Source organism: Vicugna pacos, chromosome 16, assembly GCF_048564905.1.
Source record: "Vicugna pacos chromosome 16, VicPac4, whole genome shotgun sequence".
Classification (NCBI taxonomy): domain Eukaryota; kingdom Metazoa; phylum Chordata; class Mammalia; order Artiodactyla; family Camelidae; genus Vicugna; species Vicugna pacos.
The window spans coordinates 5,274,280-5,294,287 of NC_133002.1; the positions used below are offsets into that span (position 1 = coordinate 5,274,280).

General features: G+C 35.9%; 1 protein-coding gene across 6 annotated transcripts in view; it reads left to right on the forward strand.

The window, feature by feature from the left end:
• The window catches only part of GGNBP2 (gametogenetin binding protein 2), a 30,010-nt gene that overhangs the window by 4,435 nt on the left and 5,567 nt on the right, over nucleotides 1-20,008 (forward strand). For 3 of the 6 annotated variants that reach the window (XM_072940280.1, XM_072940281.1, XM_015247147.3), the window contains exons 3-9: nucleotides 3,180-3,260; nucleotides 4,565-4,818; nucleotides 6,981-7,079; nucleotides 11,094-11,219; nucleotides 11,322-11,435; nucleotides 17,700-17,909; nucleotides 18,976-19,150. In XM_072940280.1, coding sequence (XP_072796381.1) covers nucleotides 3,180-3,260; nucleotides 4,565-4,818; nucleotides 6,981-7,079; nucleotides 11,094-11,219; nucleotides 11,322-11,435; nucleotides 17,700-17,909; nucleotides 18,976-19,150 — 1,059 coding nt within the window. The remainder of the gene's footprint in view (nucleotides 1-3,179; nucleotides 3,261-4,564; nucleotides 4,819-6,980; nucleotides 7,080-11,093; nucleotides 11,220-11,321; nucleotides 11,436-17,699; nucleotides 17,910-18,975; nucleotides 19,151-20,008) is intronic. The other 3 variants (XM_015247149.3, XM_015247151.3, XM_015247150.3) reach the window with 3 other exon arrangements.

Below are 20,008 nucleotides of genomic sequence, written 5' to 3' on the forward strand. Positions count from 1 at the left end.
TAATTTACCAAAGATGATAGATGTTACAAAGAGCTGTGAGGATGAAGAAGTAAAAAAGTAAAACTAAAGGAGCAATGATTTTTAGTAAATACAAACAATATTGGGTTAGAGCTTGTGAGGATGCACTAAGAATAGATTATTTGTGGTCAGGAGAAACCAGGACAGATACTTAAGAGTGAAAGTGGGTAATGAATTCAATAAACTTTATGAAACAGTAATTGCAGGACAATGACTCGTTCTATTTTTGGCTAGCTAGGGATAGGCAACCTCATCGTGAAGCCAGACACTAATGATTCCTCTGTGACACCACACCTGAAATACATGACTGTCTTCCTTTAGGTAACCTAGAATCTGAAGATTAAGTCAAGGAAGTGGTTTTAAAGAAGAGGGGAAAATAATGCTGCTATCCTCTTTACCTTCCTTGTTTTTTTGTTTGTTTGTTTGTTTTGTCTTTTTCTCTTTTTCTTGTTGTGGTCGCAAAATTAAAGAGCATATAGTGATTGGCCAAAAAAAAAGCAAGGTAAAAAGCCATTGTCCTAAGGGAAAGGTAAGGACAGAGTAATTATTTAGTGTAAGTGCAGAATTTCTAACCAGGTGGATTGTGTAAATATAAGGGAAAATTTGATATTATCCAAGCCAGTGAAACCCAGGGGAGACTCAGTAGTAGACCTGATCTTGACATTTTTCTGTATTAGTTAGGCGAAAATGAAATGATTGGAAATGAGGGGGTTTTTTTGTTGTTTTTTAAAATTTTTAACTCTGTTCCTGATTGACTTTTTAAAAAAGATTCCTGTAGCAGGTATTATCCATTAAATTTTATATACATATGTATTTTAAAGGTCAGCTGGTAGTTCTCAATATGTTAGATGTGTGCTTTGACCTCTGCTTTAACCGTTAAAACAATAAAATAGTTCATCAGCATAAAAATAATTTACTTACACAGAGTCAGAATGTAGGATTTCACCTATGAACCGGACTGGAGAGACCTTGATATGGTAAATAGATAGCTTTGATTTTAAAATAGTGTAGATAATTGTCTTAATTTTTTTATGATGGCAATTAATATGTGGTTAAATGGTGTATATATTTGTATTACGCAAGTGAAAATGCAAATCAAGATGTTAATGGCCTAAAAGGTAGATTTGGAGTGACTTACAGTGTTCTATTGAATTATATGGCTTTAAAGTTTATCCTCCCTCCAAAAAAAGTTTATCCTGTACCTTTTTTTGTGACATGACATTTAAATTTCTTTGTATTTTAAACCATGTGGTGGTTATGGGAAACATAATGAGAGTAAGTTATACTATTCTTTCATCAGTTTTCATAGGCCAGGATTTCTAATACCAGGATAATTAAGACTAGTGATCAATTTTACTTTGTACTGTTGGCAGTTAACATATGACAGTGCTTAGAACAATGGCTAGTATATATAAAGCTATAGTAGATGTCTTTATTATTATTACCACCACTTTTTGGAGATATTATAAGTGACTTGGAGGGAAAACTGGAGAGAAATTGATAAACCTGAAAATTGGATAAATTGATCCTTGAAACTGTGAGATACAGGCAATGTAGTCTATGTACAGAAGTTTTTATAGAATAGTAAAAGCTGTTGCAGTGGAAGCATGTCTCTGAACGTGGTATAATGAATATGGAATTGGGAACGGGGAACACTAACTCTTCGCACTGATGATAAGTGGGATATGTGTATTATAATCCATTTTGGAAAGATAGGAACACATAAAGAAAAAGCCACCTATCTTTTCACTGCCTAGAGATCAGCTACATCTAATATATTACATATTTTCTTTTTCTGTAAGAAAAGAGAAAAATTTGAATCATTGCGCATGTGGTTTTTGGTTCTATGAAATACACTGAAGTCCTCTGGATTGTTGAGTTGGTGTTGGCATCATTGCCCATCCTTAGTATTCATTTGTCTCTCTTCACATGTCCAGTGTTCCCCTCTCACCAAATCAAGCAAAGGTCTTACTATCTTTTGCTTATACCTGCCTTAGTTGTTTAGTCCCCTGTTGTTCTTACAAGTATGTTTTAAGGCTCTCATTTGTCACATGGAGGGAAAAGAATGGTCACTTGATTGAAGAAGTAGGTCTTTGTGATGCTGTTTGGCGAAGGGAGGAATCTTCTTAAGCCCTCCCCCCATACAACTGGGTGGGGTTTTTCAGTTTTTTGTTTTTGCCTCAAATGGATCTCTTTATCCTGACTTCACTCTCTGAGTATGTAGGAGTTTGTGGCCCTTGTCATCTGGAAATAGAAGTTTGTCCTAGCACAGTATGTTTGATACCTTTAAAAAATGTTCTAGTTAAGATATAAATGTTACTTTATTTCAGTATTTTGAAGACATACTTTTTTTTCCCCACGTTTTAACATCTCTGAAATTGGGAAGCTTCTTTCATTTGGTGACATCTTCCAGTTATAATGGCTCTTTCCTAGTGGTACATACGTAAGGAACTTTTTAAAATCAGTGGTGTCACAGATCAGTGAAATGTGCTAATTACTAGTTCCCATCATCTGACATCCTGAAACATCCTTAAGTTTTATATCCCCCTTCCTCTGGTAGTGAATTTTGAAAATTGAATAAATATCTCAGTGTATCCTTTCTGTTCATAATTAGAGCAAACATTTTACTAAGTGCCAGGTACTGTTCTGATGTATATATATGTATAGTCACTTATGTGATAAGTTTTACTATATTCCATAGTTAAGAGGAATGTCTAAAAATAGCAGGCTATTTAATGTAAGATATCAGGTTATTTCACTTATTAAATACTGTTATTAGCCACTGCAGCAAACACTTTTAAATGTAATTTAGTCCTCACAACCCATTCTGTGAGGGATACTAAAAATTATTACTTAGTCTCATTTTACGGATGAGGAAGCTAAAAATCAGACAGCTTAAGTAACTTGCCCAGTATGACATAAATCATAAGTGGTAGAGCTGGTATTTGATTTCATGTCTGCCTGACTTCAGTGTCTTTGCTTCTAATGACTGTACCATTTCTGGCTTTTTTTTTTTTGTTTTAAGCTTTTGGACCAGGGTGGGAGGATGGTGGCAAATCTGGCTCTAGGGGTCTATTCCTATCCTAGAAGACTATAAAATAGTCTATATCATGTGTTCAAATAAGATAAAATAATTGATTTTTATTCTTTTGCATGTTAAGATGGTGATGGAATTTCCTGACAATGTGTTAAATCTCGATGGGCATCAAAATAATGGTGCACAACTAAAGCAGTTCATTCAGGTAATAGTTTTAAAAATTAATGTTTTAAATGGGGGGTGTGTGTGTTTTAAAGAATCATTTAAAATTTTAGTTATAAGTGTAAATTTTGTTTTACCTAGGGCTTTTTAGGTCTTAAGATTGCACTGAAGTCACTTTCTTTTACTATTGCTCCAGGTATATCTATGTATCTGTCATGTGAAAGAGATTTGGTGGTGGTGTGTTACCATTTTACATGTCCATAAGGCTTTAATTTCACTTTAATTTCACCATTTTAATTTTAACTTTAAATTTAGTTTAAATTTAATTTCTCTGTTTTTAAAGATAGAGTAGCCAACCTTTCATTGAGAACATTTTTGTTTTTTCCTGTAGTAATTGTTTTGTTCAAGTAAAAAAAAAAAATTAATCCTGTATTGTGAACTTTTGTGATTTTTATTTAATTCTTAAACAGTATGGTACTTTGTAAATATACTGTATATAATCAAGATAATGGAAGATAAATGGTTACTTTACTTCAAAATTCTATTTCAACTTTTGAAGAAAACTGAATGAAAGTTTAATGGTAAATGTGAGAATATCTTTCTTGGCAGTTGTCTTTCTCATCTGTTTTTGTGGGGGTGGGGTGGTAAACTGGAGGTATTACTTGTAGTATAACTGTAACTCCATCCAGGTGGAGTTTACTTACTAGAGTTTTGCTTATTTCTCTGCAGTTGTGGTTCTCAGTCATTTTTCTTCCTTGTCATAACCAACAGATAACATTCATATGCACCAGCATGTTAGTTACTCACTGCAGGCTCCTACGTAGGTAAGATAGGCTTTCTTCTCCCCCACTAATCCGTGACACACCTGTCCGTGCCTCCAGGTTTAGAATTGCTGCTCTACGTGATCACCTTCCTAACTTCACTTGTGTAGCTAAACATAGTGTGTTGTTAAAGGCTGAGAAGACATGGTAAACCTGTATTGTGTCTTTATTCTTTTTTGTTTTTTTCTTTTTTTCTTTAAGTGAGAGTACTAAGCTTAATACTCACTGAACAAGCAGTAGATTTCCAGATGCAGGGCTTCTTGCTCTGCATAGCTCTGGCCTCCTAAGCAGTTTTATATACCCTATATTCTAGAACAGGGGATTTGTTGGGCAAACTCAGTACAGCATGGACAAGGCCGCCTACCTTGCCTTTCTGACTCAGTTGCAGGTAGAGATGGCAAGCTCTGCCCTGCCCTATTTCTAGTTCCTATCCTTGTATTTACTGCACAAGGATAGGAACCAGAAGTGGTAGTGAAAGTCATTTTATGTCTGTCTTAAGGACTTTTTTCCCTCCTCTTTCTCTCAGCGACATAGTATGCTTAAGCAACAAGATCTGAGTATTGCCATGGTGGTGACATCACGTGAAGTCTTGAGTGCACTTTCTCAGCTTGTCCCATGTGTTGGCTGTCGTCGCAGTGTGGAGCGCCTCTTTTCCCAGCTTGTAGAGTCTGGAAATCCTGCCCTTGAACCCCTAACAGTAGGCCCCAAGGGAGTCTTATCCGTAACTCGAAGCTGCATGACTGATGCAAAGAAGCTTTATACATTATTTTATGTACATGGGTGAGTATAATCAATGAGGAAAAAATGGGTTTGTTAAATTTTTAAACTTGGTGAAACTGGTAGCTTGTTTTCTAAATTTGATTGGGGCAAAACTTGAGTCCAAATTCAGTAATTTTATTGAGTATCTTCTATGTGCCAGTAACTGTAAAGATTCTTTTCTCATGTGGGGAAAGGCAGACACAGTAAGCAAATACATAATTTGTCAGGCATGATAAGTTACAAAGAAAAACCAGAAAGACAGACAGAGAATGAGTGGGTAGAATTAATGTGGAGGATGGTCAGGGAAGGCCTCTGATAAAATGACATGGAATACAGACTTGAATGAAGTGAGTGACTGTAACACGTAGATATCTGAGGGAAGGTGGAGAAGGAGCAGCAAGTGTTAGGGTTTAGAAGTTAGAGTTTTCCTGGCACATTTGAAGAACAGCAAGGAAGCCATTGTGGCAGAGCCAGGTGAATGAAGGGGACAGTAATAAAAGATGAAGTCAGAGGAGTAATAAAAGGCCTAATTATGTAGTACCATCTTGAGGTGGTGGGGTTTTTTTGTTTTTTGTTTTTGTTTTTATTTTTTATACTTTGGGTGAAATGGGAAGATTTGGGAGGGTTTTGAGCAGATGAGTAGCATGATCTGGCTTGAAGTTTTGCTTACTTTGACCTGTGTGTTGAGAATAAATGGAAGGGCAGAGAAACAGGCTGTTTAATAAAATCTGTGAAAGAAATAATAGTGACCAGTATAGTGGCCACAGAGATAATGAGAAATGGTTGGTTCCTGGATGTATTTGAAGAATGAATCAACACAAATTTTGGATAAGGGTTGGATATAGAGGAGGGCATCAAGGATGATTCACAGATTTGGGGTCTAAAGAACAGGTTAAGTGGTTTCCATTTACTGAGATAGGTTAGACTGGAAGAGGGAGGAGCAACTTTGCAGAACTCACTTTTGACATTTGTTTATAATTGAGGTATAGTTTACAATGTGTCAATTTCTGGTGTACAGCACAATGCTTCAGTCATACATGAATATACATATATTCATTTTCATATTCTTTTCAGAGCTCACTTTTGGATGTGTTAAGTTTGAGATATCAGTTGGGCATCCAGGTGGAGTTCAGATAGGTCTGACCTAGAGATACAAAGTTGTATCATCAGCATATAAATAATATTTATATATATAATCTAAACCGATGAAATGAGATGTGATCACCAAAGAGTAAGTATAAATAAGGAAAGAGAAGAGGTCTGAAGACTAAACCCTGGGGCTTTCCTATTTAAAGGTGGTGGTAGAGATCTTGGATTTTTACTCTGGCTGAGAAAAGAAGCCTTGGATAGTGGTTTTGTTTTGTTTTGTTTTTGTTTGGTTGGTTTTTCTAATGGAGGTACTGGGGATTGAACCCAGGACCTTGTGCATGCCAAGCATATGCTTTACCACTGAGCTATACCCGCCCCCCCCAAGAAGCCCTTGAGGGTTTTTGAATATAGAAACAACATAATGTGATTTTTGTTTGGAAAAGATCTCTCTAGCTGCTAAGTGAAACCTAGAATGTGGAGTCAAAGGGTAGAAGCAAGAAGACCGTTTGGGAGGCCAGCTATTGCAGTTGACTAAGCTAGAGAGGCGAGCTGGACAAGGGTGATGATGGTGGAGGGGATGAGAAGTGAGTTTATTCTGGATATACTTAAAAGTTAAAATTGGCAGGCTTTGCTGATTGGTTGGATGCAAGATACGGATATTTAGCCTTATATATTTCTATATTTGCATAAAATTTCTACTGATGGCTCCTCATCAAGGATCTATATTTAGATAATGTTTCTACCAGGGACTATGGCTGAGAGTCAGGTAGCAATCAGTCATAAAATACTTGAGTGCCGGGCACACTGCTAGATACAATGCGGATGCAGCGATGAGTAAGACAGATGCAGTCTGGGGGAAAGAGTATGTTGAACAGAGGAGGTCTCCTTCAACACCTTGACGGACTAGGAATGGAATGGGAATATAAATGTACAAATTCTTAGGTTAGAATTTGTCTGATGAGAAATTTTCAAAGTAAGTGATTTGTCTGTAATAGTTTAAATATAGTTCTCACTAAAAAGCAGAAAATAGAGATTTTGAAAATTCTAAAGAAAAATAATATTAATCAAATCTTTAATGGCTTATTTTTAATTAGGTCCAAACTAAATGATATGATAGATGCTATTCCAAAAAGTAAAAAGAACAAGAGATGTCAGTTGCACTCCTTAGATACGCACAAACCAAAACCTTTGGGGTAAGTAGAATTGATTGTCAAGATGCTTTGTCATTGTTAAGATTATGAATGTTGATCATATTTAGCAAAAAGAAAAAAAATACTGCTAGTTTTATTTTCATTAATTCATATAACACCATGTTATTGGTCTAAGTAAATATGTCTCCTGATTCTGTAGGACTTTTTGCATTGGAACTATATAGGGTCTCAATATAGGTTTGAGTTTTTGAAGTTTTTTTCCTTATATTAAATAAGGTTCAGAGGAAGGAAGTTGAGATCTTTGTGGAAATTTATGTAGCCAATACTAAATTTTTCAAAGTAGTGGTATTCTTTAATTAATGTAGTAGTCATAATGTATAAATTATTCTTTTTTGTCTTTTCTTTAGGTCTCCCTAATAATTTATCAAGGATTAAAAAAATTCTTGAATCAGTTATAGCAACGTGCATTTATGTAACTAATTTGCAGTTTTCTTCTTGGTTAGGTACTACAATGCCCAAGGCTGCTTCTGCCCCCATCCCCCAGCACAGTGTCACAGTTGCCTCTACATAATTACTTGGGGCTGGGGGTGCTAAGGAGAAGCCATGAAATTTGAAGGGAGTTTCTAAGAAGTAACTTTTTTTTCTTTTTGGAGAGAATGGGATGATGTAAAACTATTGTTCTGAATTAATTTTAAGAATTAGTTTTTTGAATATCTCAGTAGTAGTGTTGACATCATTATTATATAGACATTTGCTGCCTGTAAATGGACCTGGATGGCCAGGTGGTGGTGTGATAATAATCAATTTTTTTTCTATACTCAGAAACAAAATTTTTTTTAAATTTTATTATGAAAACTGTCAAACACATAGAAAAGTAGAGAGACTATACAAGGACCCCCTTACCCCCAGATACCTTTACTCAGACTAAGTAGTTTTCAAGATTTGCCACATTTATTTCATTTATTCACCTTTTTCTTTGTTGAAGTATTTTAATGCAAGTCCCAGGCATCATGTTATTTTACTACCACATATTTCCTCATTCATCTCTCAATATAGGGACATTTTCTTTTCATGACAATGTCATTGTAACACCTAACAAAATTTTAACTATAATAATCTAATACCCCCAGATACTCACATTTCCTCAACTCTATCTAAAAGTGTCTTTTTACATTGATATGTTAGAATCGAGATTTAAACAAGAACTACGCATTACAAGATATCTAAATGTGAGAGTACTCTGAACCCAGTAAAGTTCTACACAACCTAAAATGGTTGTCTGAGGATAATTATTTCACATGCCTCATTTACCAATATCTTTAGAGAATTCCTGACTTTCTGAATGCAGAATGCAATCTAACTGTTTCATTAAACAGTAACCTTTATCTAAATGACCTGTTGACTAAAGCCATAGAATAGTGTGATGTAATAAAAAGGCTGCCTTCTGGGTTTTTTGTTGTGAATGTTCTTCATTGAGAAGCTAAAAAGCAGCAGCTACCCAAGCATCTTACACATCTGTGCTTGCTGCCACCTTCCTTCAAAGACCAGTCCTTCCACGTTTGCCCTGATTCCATCTCCTCTCTTGTTCTTGTTGACTTTGCTTCATCAGTTATCTGCTTTTATTACGTTGACATACAGCTATATTTTCTTACATTTCAGTTTACAAACAGAAAAGAAACCCCCCCTAGACTTCACATCCTCCTTCAGCTCTAGCCTCACCACATGGGAAGCCAAATGTTCTGGAAGATTGTTTGCTGAGTTATGCAATCAGTGTGAACAGAGTTAGTTGATCTTAAGCAGTGCGTCCTAAGGTAGCTTCAGGTATTTTCGCATGCCATGTGGCTAGCAGGCCACGGAGTGCAGTCTGCCTAGCCAGGACTCCTTCTCCACTTTGGATTCAATGCTGCTGTGACTTTTCTTTGTATATATTCTTGCTGTTATTTCCTCTTTTCTCTTTAGACTTTATCCAGGGAAAGTGTAATACAATTGGTTAGGTTTCAGCCTAATCAATGGGAACAGTCTAGTTCAGTCTTCCTGAGAGTATTCTCATTCATATTCATACAAGTAAACGCAAGTGTATTGTCTGTCTAGAAGTGAGTGTGAGATCTGAAAGAAAGGTCTAGGCCAGAGTTGTAGGCCTGTAGCTGATGAATGATAATGCAGTTGACCCTTGAACAACATGGAGGTGAGGAGCACCGACCTGCCACACAGTGGAAAATGCAAGTGTAACTTACAGTTGGTGCTCCTTATACGTGGTTCCTTCATATCCGCAGATTCAGTGAACTGCTGATTGTGTAGTATTGTGTATACTAGTGGAAAAAATGCATGTATAAGTGGACCTGCGCCATTCAGCCTTGTGTTGTTCAGCGGTCAGCTGCATTAAATTACCTGGTCAGAGGAACAGTAGAGTAAGAGAGAGGAATGCTGAGGAGTTCAGTTTAATAGGAGAAAAGAATAAGCCTAAAGAAACCAGAAAGAGCGGCCAGAGATGTAGGAGGAAGCCAAGGGAAGAGAGTTTTTTCCAGGAGTCCGGGGGTTTGGTCACCTGTGTTGCAGACTGCTGAGGCATCAAGGACCCAAAAGTGTCCATTGGACATAGCAGCACTGAGATAATAGGTGATCTTGATGAGAAGATCTGTGGTTGAATGGGAACAGAATCCGAATCAGTGTTTGTAGAAAAGTGAATGCCGTGTAAGGTGGTAATGGATTAAACTGTGAGTGGAAACTGTGGCAGTAGAATGAGGAAGTGGAAAGACTTTCTTTTTCAGAAAACTTGATCTTGAAAGGAAGGAATGGTATAAAGACATTTGGTCTAGAGAGATTATGGATAAAATCTTGATTTGATATGTGGAATTTTTTTAACCTTTTTTTAGAATAAAGCTTTCACATTCTGATGATGTAATAATCGTTCCCCAGCTCTGATCTCGTAAACTTTTTCCTTAATAGTGAGAACCTGAGTTTGAGAGTAATTCAGTTTTAGGAGATTATGAATCACTCAAGTATAATTAGAATACAGCAAATATGGGAGTTGAGAATAAAAGGATGTCACATGCAAGACAGAGCAGGAGTTGAAGTTTTTGCTTCAAAAATAAGGAACGTTGACCCTTGGTCTGAGTCCTCATGAGAAGGGAGTAGGGAGCCAACCTGTGTGTGTGACCTTATATGGTGGGCAGGGGGTGTTAAGAAATACCTACTTAGCTAAGTAGAGTAGGTTAAGAAAAGATTCAGAAGTTTTTCCATCTCAAGCATCCAAGGTAATGAATTTCTAGGACTGTAGTGAGACCTGCAGAAGAACAGGCAGGAGCCAGTTGTTCAGAATCATGAAAAATCAAGAAGACTATCATTGAATGGAATATAGAAACACGTTGCTCTTGGAATGCACATCTGCAACAAAGCAAAAATGCATGACCAGCGCCACATTGAAACCTGTGGGGGAGGGAGAGTCTGGGAAGTTTTTAGTAAGTTTTTAAAAAATTATTTGTATAGTACTTACTACTGATTTAGGCTGTATTAAGTGTTCATCTTAGTATGCTATCTTTATTTTAGTAAATGTAAAAATTTATTTACTGTAATTAGTCTGTTTCCCAGCTACTTACACATGTGAAATTAGATAAGAATTTTGTTGCTATGACCTAGCTATAAAATCACAATAAGTAGATCAAAACTTCTTAGAATTTTCAATTTGTGGAAGGTTGATCCATGTTTATAGGTGAAAATATAATTTTTTCAGCCCTTTTGACTTTAAAACATTCCAAGTAGGTTTGCTCATAAAATGCTTAGTGTATTAACCAGTTACTATCTCGATAAATGTAAATGTTAAATTATATCAGGTAAACTTAATAGTTGAGCAGAAGTTTTTATATAAAGATAAGAGCACCTGTTTAGATAACATTTTAATATGGTTAAAGTGGATATGTAATTATATACAAATTTGCAAATTTATCCTACTAATATCTTAATGTATTAAAGAGTTCATGATTTTAATTTAGACTAAAGAATTTATTCCTTCCGATTACCTCAGTGTCACTAAGCTTTGTGTACTATACTGTACTACAGTGAAGGGAGCAGTAGCAGTGTCAGTTCAGAGAAGTTAAGTACAGATAAGAGAAGTAGTGAAGACCACAGGAAGGACAGCAAGTGTAGGATCATTTTCCATTATGGACCTTTCCAGAGAACAGCCAGGTAAAATCAAGCAATCCTTTACCCTGCTCTTTTTTTTTTTTTTCAATGTTTTACCCTTATATATTCCTCCTTCTCACTAAGATTTGGTTTTTTTTTCTGCAGAGGTTGCTGGATGGACGTATGGGAACTAATGTCCCAAGAATGCAGGGATGAAGTAGTTTTAATTGACTCTAGTTGTCTTTTAGAAACACTAGAAACGTACCTGCGAAAACACAGGTAAGTGTAAAGGTCATCACGGTGTAGTTGGAAGGTGCCTTAGCTGTCAGTCATCCAGGCTGAGCTGTCACTGACCTTCATATAATAGTACTGCAGCCTTCCCATTAGTACCTGGCACTAGGTGGAGCTTAATATTAGAGTAGGCAGTTCCTTAATGGAATGACTCTCAGTGTTGGCCTTCTTTTGTTGGGCCAGCATTTCTTTTTTTTTTTTTGTAATTCTTATCTGTTGGTTCCAAGCTAGCCTTTCAAGAAATACAGAATAACTGAACCAACATAAAGTATACTTAATCACTTTGGAAATTGTAGTACTCCTTGTTTTTATGATAGAAGCATTTCATTATGTTATTTTCAGAATTAAAGTTAGCAGCTTTTACTTAGTAATATTTTGAATTATTTTTGTTTGTCAAGACCTAAAAATACAGTAGGAATTCATGTGCTTCATGTACTATGAAAGAAACTTCAGATTTTTCTTTTTAGAATACTACTTTACAAAGGAATTTTCTAAGTGTCATTAACATTTGGAAATTCGTAGGGAGGGAGAGTGTAGTAGGAAAGGAAACTGGTAAGGGAGCCATCTAGTGATGGCATTCTTGGGGGGAGTTGTACTGTTTTAATATAAATTTGTCACATGTTGGGTTTATGGTCTTGTGTTCTTTCACTTTGGGACAGATATACACGATTGCTTTGGGGATACTTCTAGAAAACATACGTAAATGATAAAAACTGGCATTACCACGATTGGTGTTCACATTGTGCATCACAATGAGCTAACGATTTAACCTGCGTACTAAGTTTATTAAGTGTTTTTCATCCTTCAGTTACAAACTTTCTTGTTTATTTACCTCTCTGGCTGATTATACCCAAGAGAATAAAGAATGTGTCAACTATTTAGAGTTTGGGAGAAGGGTTCTATAAATGTAAAGCATATATAAATGTATAGCCCCACTGTAAATTCCTTTCTCTTTCAATTTGAGTTGGTCCATCCAAAAGATAGCTTTTTGGAGTGATAAGTTACTAGTTATTAGAGCTAATGTTTTGGAATTTCCTAAACTGATTATAGATATTTTCTGTGTTTGGGGGGCAATATTTTATATTTGTAAGGAAGGTAGAGTCCATTTTATAAATATATTAAGGATGTGGGAAAGTTATGATTAAGAAAGTAATAAAGGGAGATTGTATTGAATCTGGGTTCTATTGATTATGACTTTGAACAAGTTTTCTGTGCTTTAGTGTTTTTCTTTCAGGATGGTACTGATTTATTGTAAGATTAAGTTTGTTACGAGGATTGATGATACATAATGAGACTTAGAACAGTATCTGACACATAGTAATCACATCAGTGAACGTTTGCACTCTGGATTTGCAAATCCTTGGTGTTTTTTTTTTTCATTCCCTGCAAGTCCTTGTAATTCCTGTGTATCTAGTTCTTGTTTTAGATACAAGTTGAGTTTCTGAGGTATAATCAGTTGAAAGTGATTTTTAAACATCTGAATAATGTACTTTTTTGGCACTTCTACTTTATTTAGTGGACCTTTCTGAGCACTTTATAATAAAGATTTGGTAACAGTATTTAGCCAGTTAAGTATTTTGCTAGTACATCATTAGAAATGAGGTGTTAGGATACTGTAAAACCTCTGCCTTAGGAAAATGTTTTTAAAATTTATGTGCAAGATTACTTTTGAAAACAGGAAACATGGCTTTCATTCTTACAGCTTCCGTATACATTTTTAAATTGCTGTTTGCATATGCTTATGTTACTTATGATTGTGTACAATCAAACATATATTAAACTACTATGAGAATTTAAAGCAGTAAAATATGGCAAAAATACTTCATTTTATTATTGATACTGTATGATATTTAACCATTTATTTACCTGAAAATGTAAACTTACCATTTATAACCTGAAAACATGGAAGTGTGTTTATTTCTGTGTCCATTTCTCCCAGCAAGGGGAAGACTTTTTTTGTGTGTGGTAAAAAAAAAAAAACACATAATGTACATTTCCCTCTTAACAGCTTTTAAGTTTACATTACAGTATTTTTAACTATTTGCACATTGTTGTAGAGTAGATTTCTAAACTTTTTTCATCTTACATGACTGAAACTATACCCTTTGAACAGTAACTCCCCTTTTACCCCTTCCTGCACCCTCTGCCAGCCACCATTTCTATTTTTTTGTTTCTATGAGTTTGATTACTTTATGTAACTCACATAGATGGAGTCATGCAGTGTTTGTCCTTTTGTGTCTGGCTTATTTCACTTAGCATAATGTCCTCAGGGTTCATCCATGTTGTAGCTTACGACAGAATTTTCTTATTCTTTAAGGCTGAATAACATACCATCATTATATGTATACCCTACATTCACCTGTCAATGAACATCTAGGTTGTTCCCACATCTTGGCTATTGTGAATATGCTACAGTGAACATGAGTGTGTACAAATAGCTCTTTGGGATCCTGTTTTTAATTCCTTTGAATATATGAACTGGGATTGCTGGATTATATGGTAATTCTATTTTTAATTCTTTGAGAAAATGCTGTACTTTTTGCCGTTCTGGCAGCACTGTCTTACTATCCCATCAGCAGTGTGCAAGGGTTCCAGTTTCTCCAGATCCTTGTCAACACTTGTTATTCTCTATTTTTTTTTTATAGTGGACATAGTAATGGGTTTGAGGTGATAACATGTGGTTTTGATACGCTTTTCCCTGATGATTGACGCTTTGAGTATCTTTTCATATGCTTGTTAGCTATAGGTATGTCTTCTTTGGAGAAGTGTCTGTTCACATCCTTTGCCCATTTTTTAAATCAGGTTTTGTTGTTGTTACTGAGTTGTAAGAATTCTTTATTCTGAATATTAACCCCTTATCCAGTGTGTGGTTTGTTAATATTTTCTCTGTTCCATAGACTGTCTTTCACTGTTGAGTTTCCTTTGCTACACAGAAGTTTTTAAGTTCGGTGTAGTCTCATTTGTCTGTTTTTTCTTTTGTTCCCTGTGCTTTTGATGCAGTATCCAAGAAATCATCACATGGTTGTGTTTTCTTCTAGAAGTTGTGTAGTTTCAGGTCTTTAACCAATTTTGACTTACTTTTTGTATATTTCTGTGTCTATTTTTAAAGCATTAGTGAAACAATGATTTGACTTCATTTGTCAGTATTCTCTCTGTTTACCAAGTGAGCTTAGAGCATCTGTTTTAACATATATTCATTTCAAGAAATAGTTATCTACTATTGGGTCAGAAAGATGTGTATGTCAAACTAATGCATGACAGTAGAAGGGTAAGAAGTGTAAATCGGAAATAATAGGAACATAGGAACGTTGAATTCCAGTTATGGAAATTGCAGAAGGCTTCTTTAAGGTTGGACATGATTTAGGCAAATGGAGAAGGATGTGGAGAGGAGTGAGGAGGAGGCAGAAAAAAAAGACTTTGAAGGGACACGTCAGCTGTATTCAAAGTAGTCCATTGTCTATACAGTGTGTACATGGGGCAGGGTATGGAGGGCATGGGAAGGGAGAGGGGAGTCTTGGGAAATAAGGCTGAAATAGTAGGTTGGGTAAGAGAAGCAATGACTGAAGGCCGTAATGAGTTTGAACAGTGAGGAGGTTTTTAAGCTGAGATTGATGTAATGAGATTTGTTTTAAAAATTTATTTTGGTATGAGAGATGCATTAGCGCTAGCGAGAATGGAAGCAGGAAAACCTGTTAAAAAGCATTTTAAAAAACTGTCTAGGCAATTTGAAACAGGACAGAGGGAATTGAAAAGATGAGACCTACAAGAGATGTAAGAAAGAATTGATACCAGTTGGCTTCACCCCTAAAAGCAGGACCTAAGGAGGAGTTGGAATTAATTGAGGTTCCATGTGTAAATGGTGATTCCTTCCTTCCTTCCCTGCCTTTCCCTTCTCTCTTTATTTCTTTCTTCCTTTCTTTTTTATTAAAATATAATCAATTTACAGTGTTGTGTTAATTTCTGGTGTACAGCAAAGTAATTCAGTTTCATATATGTATATGTATATTCTTTTCCATTATGGTTTACTACAAGATATTAAATATAGTTCTTTGTGCTATATAGTAGGACCTTGTTGTTTATTTTATATATAGTAGTTTGTCTCTGCTAATCCCAAACTCCTAATTTATCCCTCCCCAACCTGTTTCCCCTTTTGTAACCTTAAGTTTGTTTTCTTTGTGAGTCTGTTTCTATTTTATAAATAAGGTCATTTATGTCTTTTTTTAAATTTAAGATTCCACATATATGCAATATTATATGGTATTTTTCTTTCTCTTTCTGGCTTATTTCACTTAGAATGACGATCTCCGGGTCCATCCATGTTGCTACAAATGGCATTATTTTATTCTTTTTTATGGCCAAACAGTATTCCATTGTATAAATACACCACTTTATCCAGTCATCTGTCGGTGAACGTTTAGGTGGCTTCAACATCTTGGCTATTGTAACTAGTGCTGCTATGAACATTGAGGTGTATGTATCTTTCTGAATTAGAGTCTTCTCCAGATGTATGCCCAGGAGTGGGATTGCTGGATCATATGGTAACTCCATTTTTAGTTTTTTAAGGAACCTCCATGCTGTTGTCCATAGTGCCTGTACCAATTTACATTCCCACCAGCAGTATAGGGGGGGTTCCCTTTTATCCACACCTCTCCACCATTTATTATTTGTAGACTTTTTGATGATGGCCATTCTGACTGGTGTGAGGTGATACGTCATTATAGTTTTGATTTGTATTTCTGTAATAATTAGCAATTTTGAGCATCTTTTTATGTGCCTATTGACCCTTTGTATGTCTTCTTTGGAGAAATATCTATTTAGGCCTTCTGCTCATTTTTTGATTGGGTTTTTTGTTGTTGTTATTGAGTTGTGTGAGCTGTTTGTATATTTTGGAAATTAGTCCATTGTTGGTTGCATCGTTTGCAAATATTTTCTCCCAGTCGGTATGTTGTCTTTTCATTTTGTTTGTAGTGTCCTTTGCTGTGCAAAAGCTTTAAGTTTGATTAGGTCCCATTTGTTTATTTTTGTTTTTGTGAATGGTGATTTCTTAACAGGAATAGAAGGGAACATAGGAAGGGAACCATGTTGCCCTTGGTTTTGGACAGCTGATTTAACATGTTGCCTGTTAGTCATCTGTGTTGTCCCCTGTTTTTCAGTATGGGTCTTGCCCTCAGGCAGGGACAGAGACTTGAACAGAGCTGTGGAGTCAAGAATGAAACATGTTGGGGGAGGGTATAATTCAAGTGGTTCTGGGTTCAATCTCCAGTACTGAAAATAAATAAACCTAATTACCTCCCCCAGCCCCCCCAAAATTAATTTAAAAAAAAAGAGTAAGGTATGTTGACTGAAGCCATGGGAATAGATGGACTCACCTAGGGAGATTAATTTAAATCAAAGAGAGCAAAATTTCCTCATTCCACCACAGCTAATCTCAGAGAACCAGTTATTAATATTGTGAACCTGGCTTTTTCACCAGACCAATTTCATCAGGAATTTCATCAGGAATTCAGAGATAAACCAGGCTCTATTCTTTTTTCTTTTCTGATTGAATGATGTTTGGTTTCTAAAAGGAAATTTTGTCACACGCTCTTCTACAGTTTTGCCACAATATGTACAGTTGGGTTGAAACCATACTTCTATGTATATGTTTCTATATTATGACTGTATATTGAGAAACATGCGGTTTTTTTTTTGGAGGAAAGAATTTGATATTTTGGAAATCACCAGTAAACTAAAAATACATGTACTACTTTCCCATTCTTGTCCTCCCCACCCGCCATGCTTAAGCTAGTGATGTATTAAAATATAAACACTGGAATCAGGGTTTACTGGCTGAAGATACGAACTATTTTCAGGGGCTGAGAGCAGGGGAGGATCCCAGAGTGACTGGTTGGTAGCCTCTGTTGTTCTATTTCTGACCTGTACAAATAGGTCTTGAAGTGGAGATGTACTAGTCCTTGGCAACTAATATTTTCTGGGCATGTATTTTATGAACTAACAGGTATTTATCTGCCTCATTCTTTTTAGGCCCATGTGTTTCTCTAGTTTAAAAATCACTTGCAAATAGAGATCTAGCTATCCTCATGTAATCCCTAGATATGTTTTTATCTTACACACATTGAAAACATACACATGTGTGGAGGCTTTTTTAATGCTCTGTAGGGGAGGGGAGTGTCATTGTCTAGTACGCTGTTACATGCCTTACGAAATAATTACACAGCCAGTTCTTAATTTTGAGGTTTTTCTTTTCAACAGGTTTTGCACTGATTGCAAAAATAAAGTCCTCCGAGCATACAATATCCTTATTGGTGAACTTGATTGCAGCAAAGAGAAGGGCTACTGTGCTGCACTTTATGAAGGCTTGCGGTGCTGTCCACATGAGCGACACATACATGTTTGCTGTGAAACAGACTTCATTGCACATCTTTTGGGTCGTGCTGAGCCAGAGTTCGCAGGAGGGTATGAGTATGTAATTTGCTAGAATGGGCTATCTAGCGCTTTGCTTCATTTTATTACTGGAAGTTTATTTCCATCACCTTCCACCTCAGTACAGATGATACATGTATAATTGTGCCTGTAAAGATTTTGCCTTCTTTAAAATAAACATTTAATTGAGTTAAAAAAAAAAAAGGAGAAAGTGTCAGTCATCTGCTCCTTGTTGCTTGAAGTAGGTAGGCTGTTTTTGGCTTTCATTATTACAGATTATCATTTTCATTTGAAAATGACTAGAAGGGGTTTTTTCCCCCACCTCCATCCATGCATTTCCATGTTTAGATTTTGCTCATAATGATGGTTTTTGCATAGGAAGTGAGATCTTTGCAGCAGGGGGTTAAGAAATACTTTACTGAATGTAATTCATGAACTGTGTATATTATTATTAAATTATATAGGAACCTAAATTTTTATCTCTGTCTTTGTTGTAAAAATAAAATCAGAAAAAGTTGTTCATAGAATAAATTGAACCCATTTCCCTTTGTGTTTTGTGTCAACTCTCATTTGAGTGCCTACGTTCTGCTGGACACTGAGTATACAAACACTCCTTTTACCACTGAAGTTCATGAACACTTTCACTAAAGATTGGCCTAGAAGCCTTTTGCCCGTGAGTGAATCATTTTGGCATTGCCTTTCTCCATTCCCCCTGGAAAAAAAAAAAAAGAAACACAAACCAAACAGGCATTTACTGTAATTGGAAGGTGAAAGGAGCTATCATGCCTCCTATGAGCGGGACACTTACTGTGGCTTTTCTGTGCCCCCCAAAAAACACTTCTTTTGAGGACCAGTTCCTGAATTACCTTATTTTTAGCAATATTAGGACTGAGTTCTACCTGCATGTGTATGTCTCATTGGTTATATAAATGTGTGCTTGTGTATTTATATACACATTGAGTTTGAATGTATAACTGTCTTCTTACTAGTTTGTTCCTAGGTATGCAATTATGTTTAAAACCTGAACTTGCAGAGGTGTTATCTATCTTTTACTGTTTTAGTTTAAGGGTGTTAGGAATTATGTGTGATTCATTCTCCTTTACAGACGAAGAGAAAGGCATGCTAAGACAATAGATATAGCTCAAGAAGAAGTTCTGACCTGCTTGGGAATTCATCTTTATGAAAGACTGCATCGAATCTGGCAAAAACTACGAGCAGAAGAGCAGACGTGGCAGATGCTTTTCTATCTTGGTGTTGACGCTTTACGCAAGAGTTTTGAGGTAAAAACGGTGGGCTGCTTCAGTGTCCACGATTGCTTAGTTAAGTTATTGGAGTGAATCTTAATGTTAGTCACTGCTCTTGGCTTGCCTTAAAGGGCTGTGATCCACTGGTCATGGCTTCTGGGGGATTAGGAGAGTTTGCTGGGGCACTGGGATTTAGAAGAAGTTTATGAATTTTTCTTTTTAATCCTGTTCCTTTTTTAATCCTGTTACTCTGCCAGTCTTGGTTTTTAGAGGTTGATGATTATTTGATGAGATGCTGCTATGAAACACAACTATTGGCAAGTTAGAATCAGCCCCAAAATAAGCAACACATTTGAAACATTTAATGAGCCCTGGTTTGCCTGCTTCTGTCCAATAGTAGGCAGTAAACGCTGTCTGAATGCCATGATGTAAGAGCTACTTTTTAGAAGCACACTGAAGGCTTTTTATAATGCTGGGTATTGGGTTTAATGCTTATGATTTCTTAACATTTTTTTCAGTTATACTCTGTAGAACATAAATTTTTGGCCAGTGAATATTTTGTTATATTTTAGGATATGGTTGTAATTTTTAAACTGAGTCACCAGTCCCTTTTGAGAATGGTATGAAAGCTATAAACCCTTTTTTCAGAAGCATGTCCACAAACTTTAAACACTGTTCTGGGGAGTTGGAGGAGCTTTGTGTTAGTTCTTGTTGAACAGATTTCTTATTCCTTTTCCGTTTGTACATTTGTGTGTTCAGAAACTAGATTATCTACTCAGTTTAGCTAGCCTTCTCATTGTGTGAAGAAATGAATGAATGTTTACTTTGCTGTGTTAAAAATTCTTAAATTTGAAACCAGAATATTGCTAGTTTGAAATAAAAATATTGTGTAAG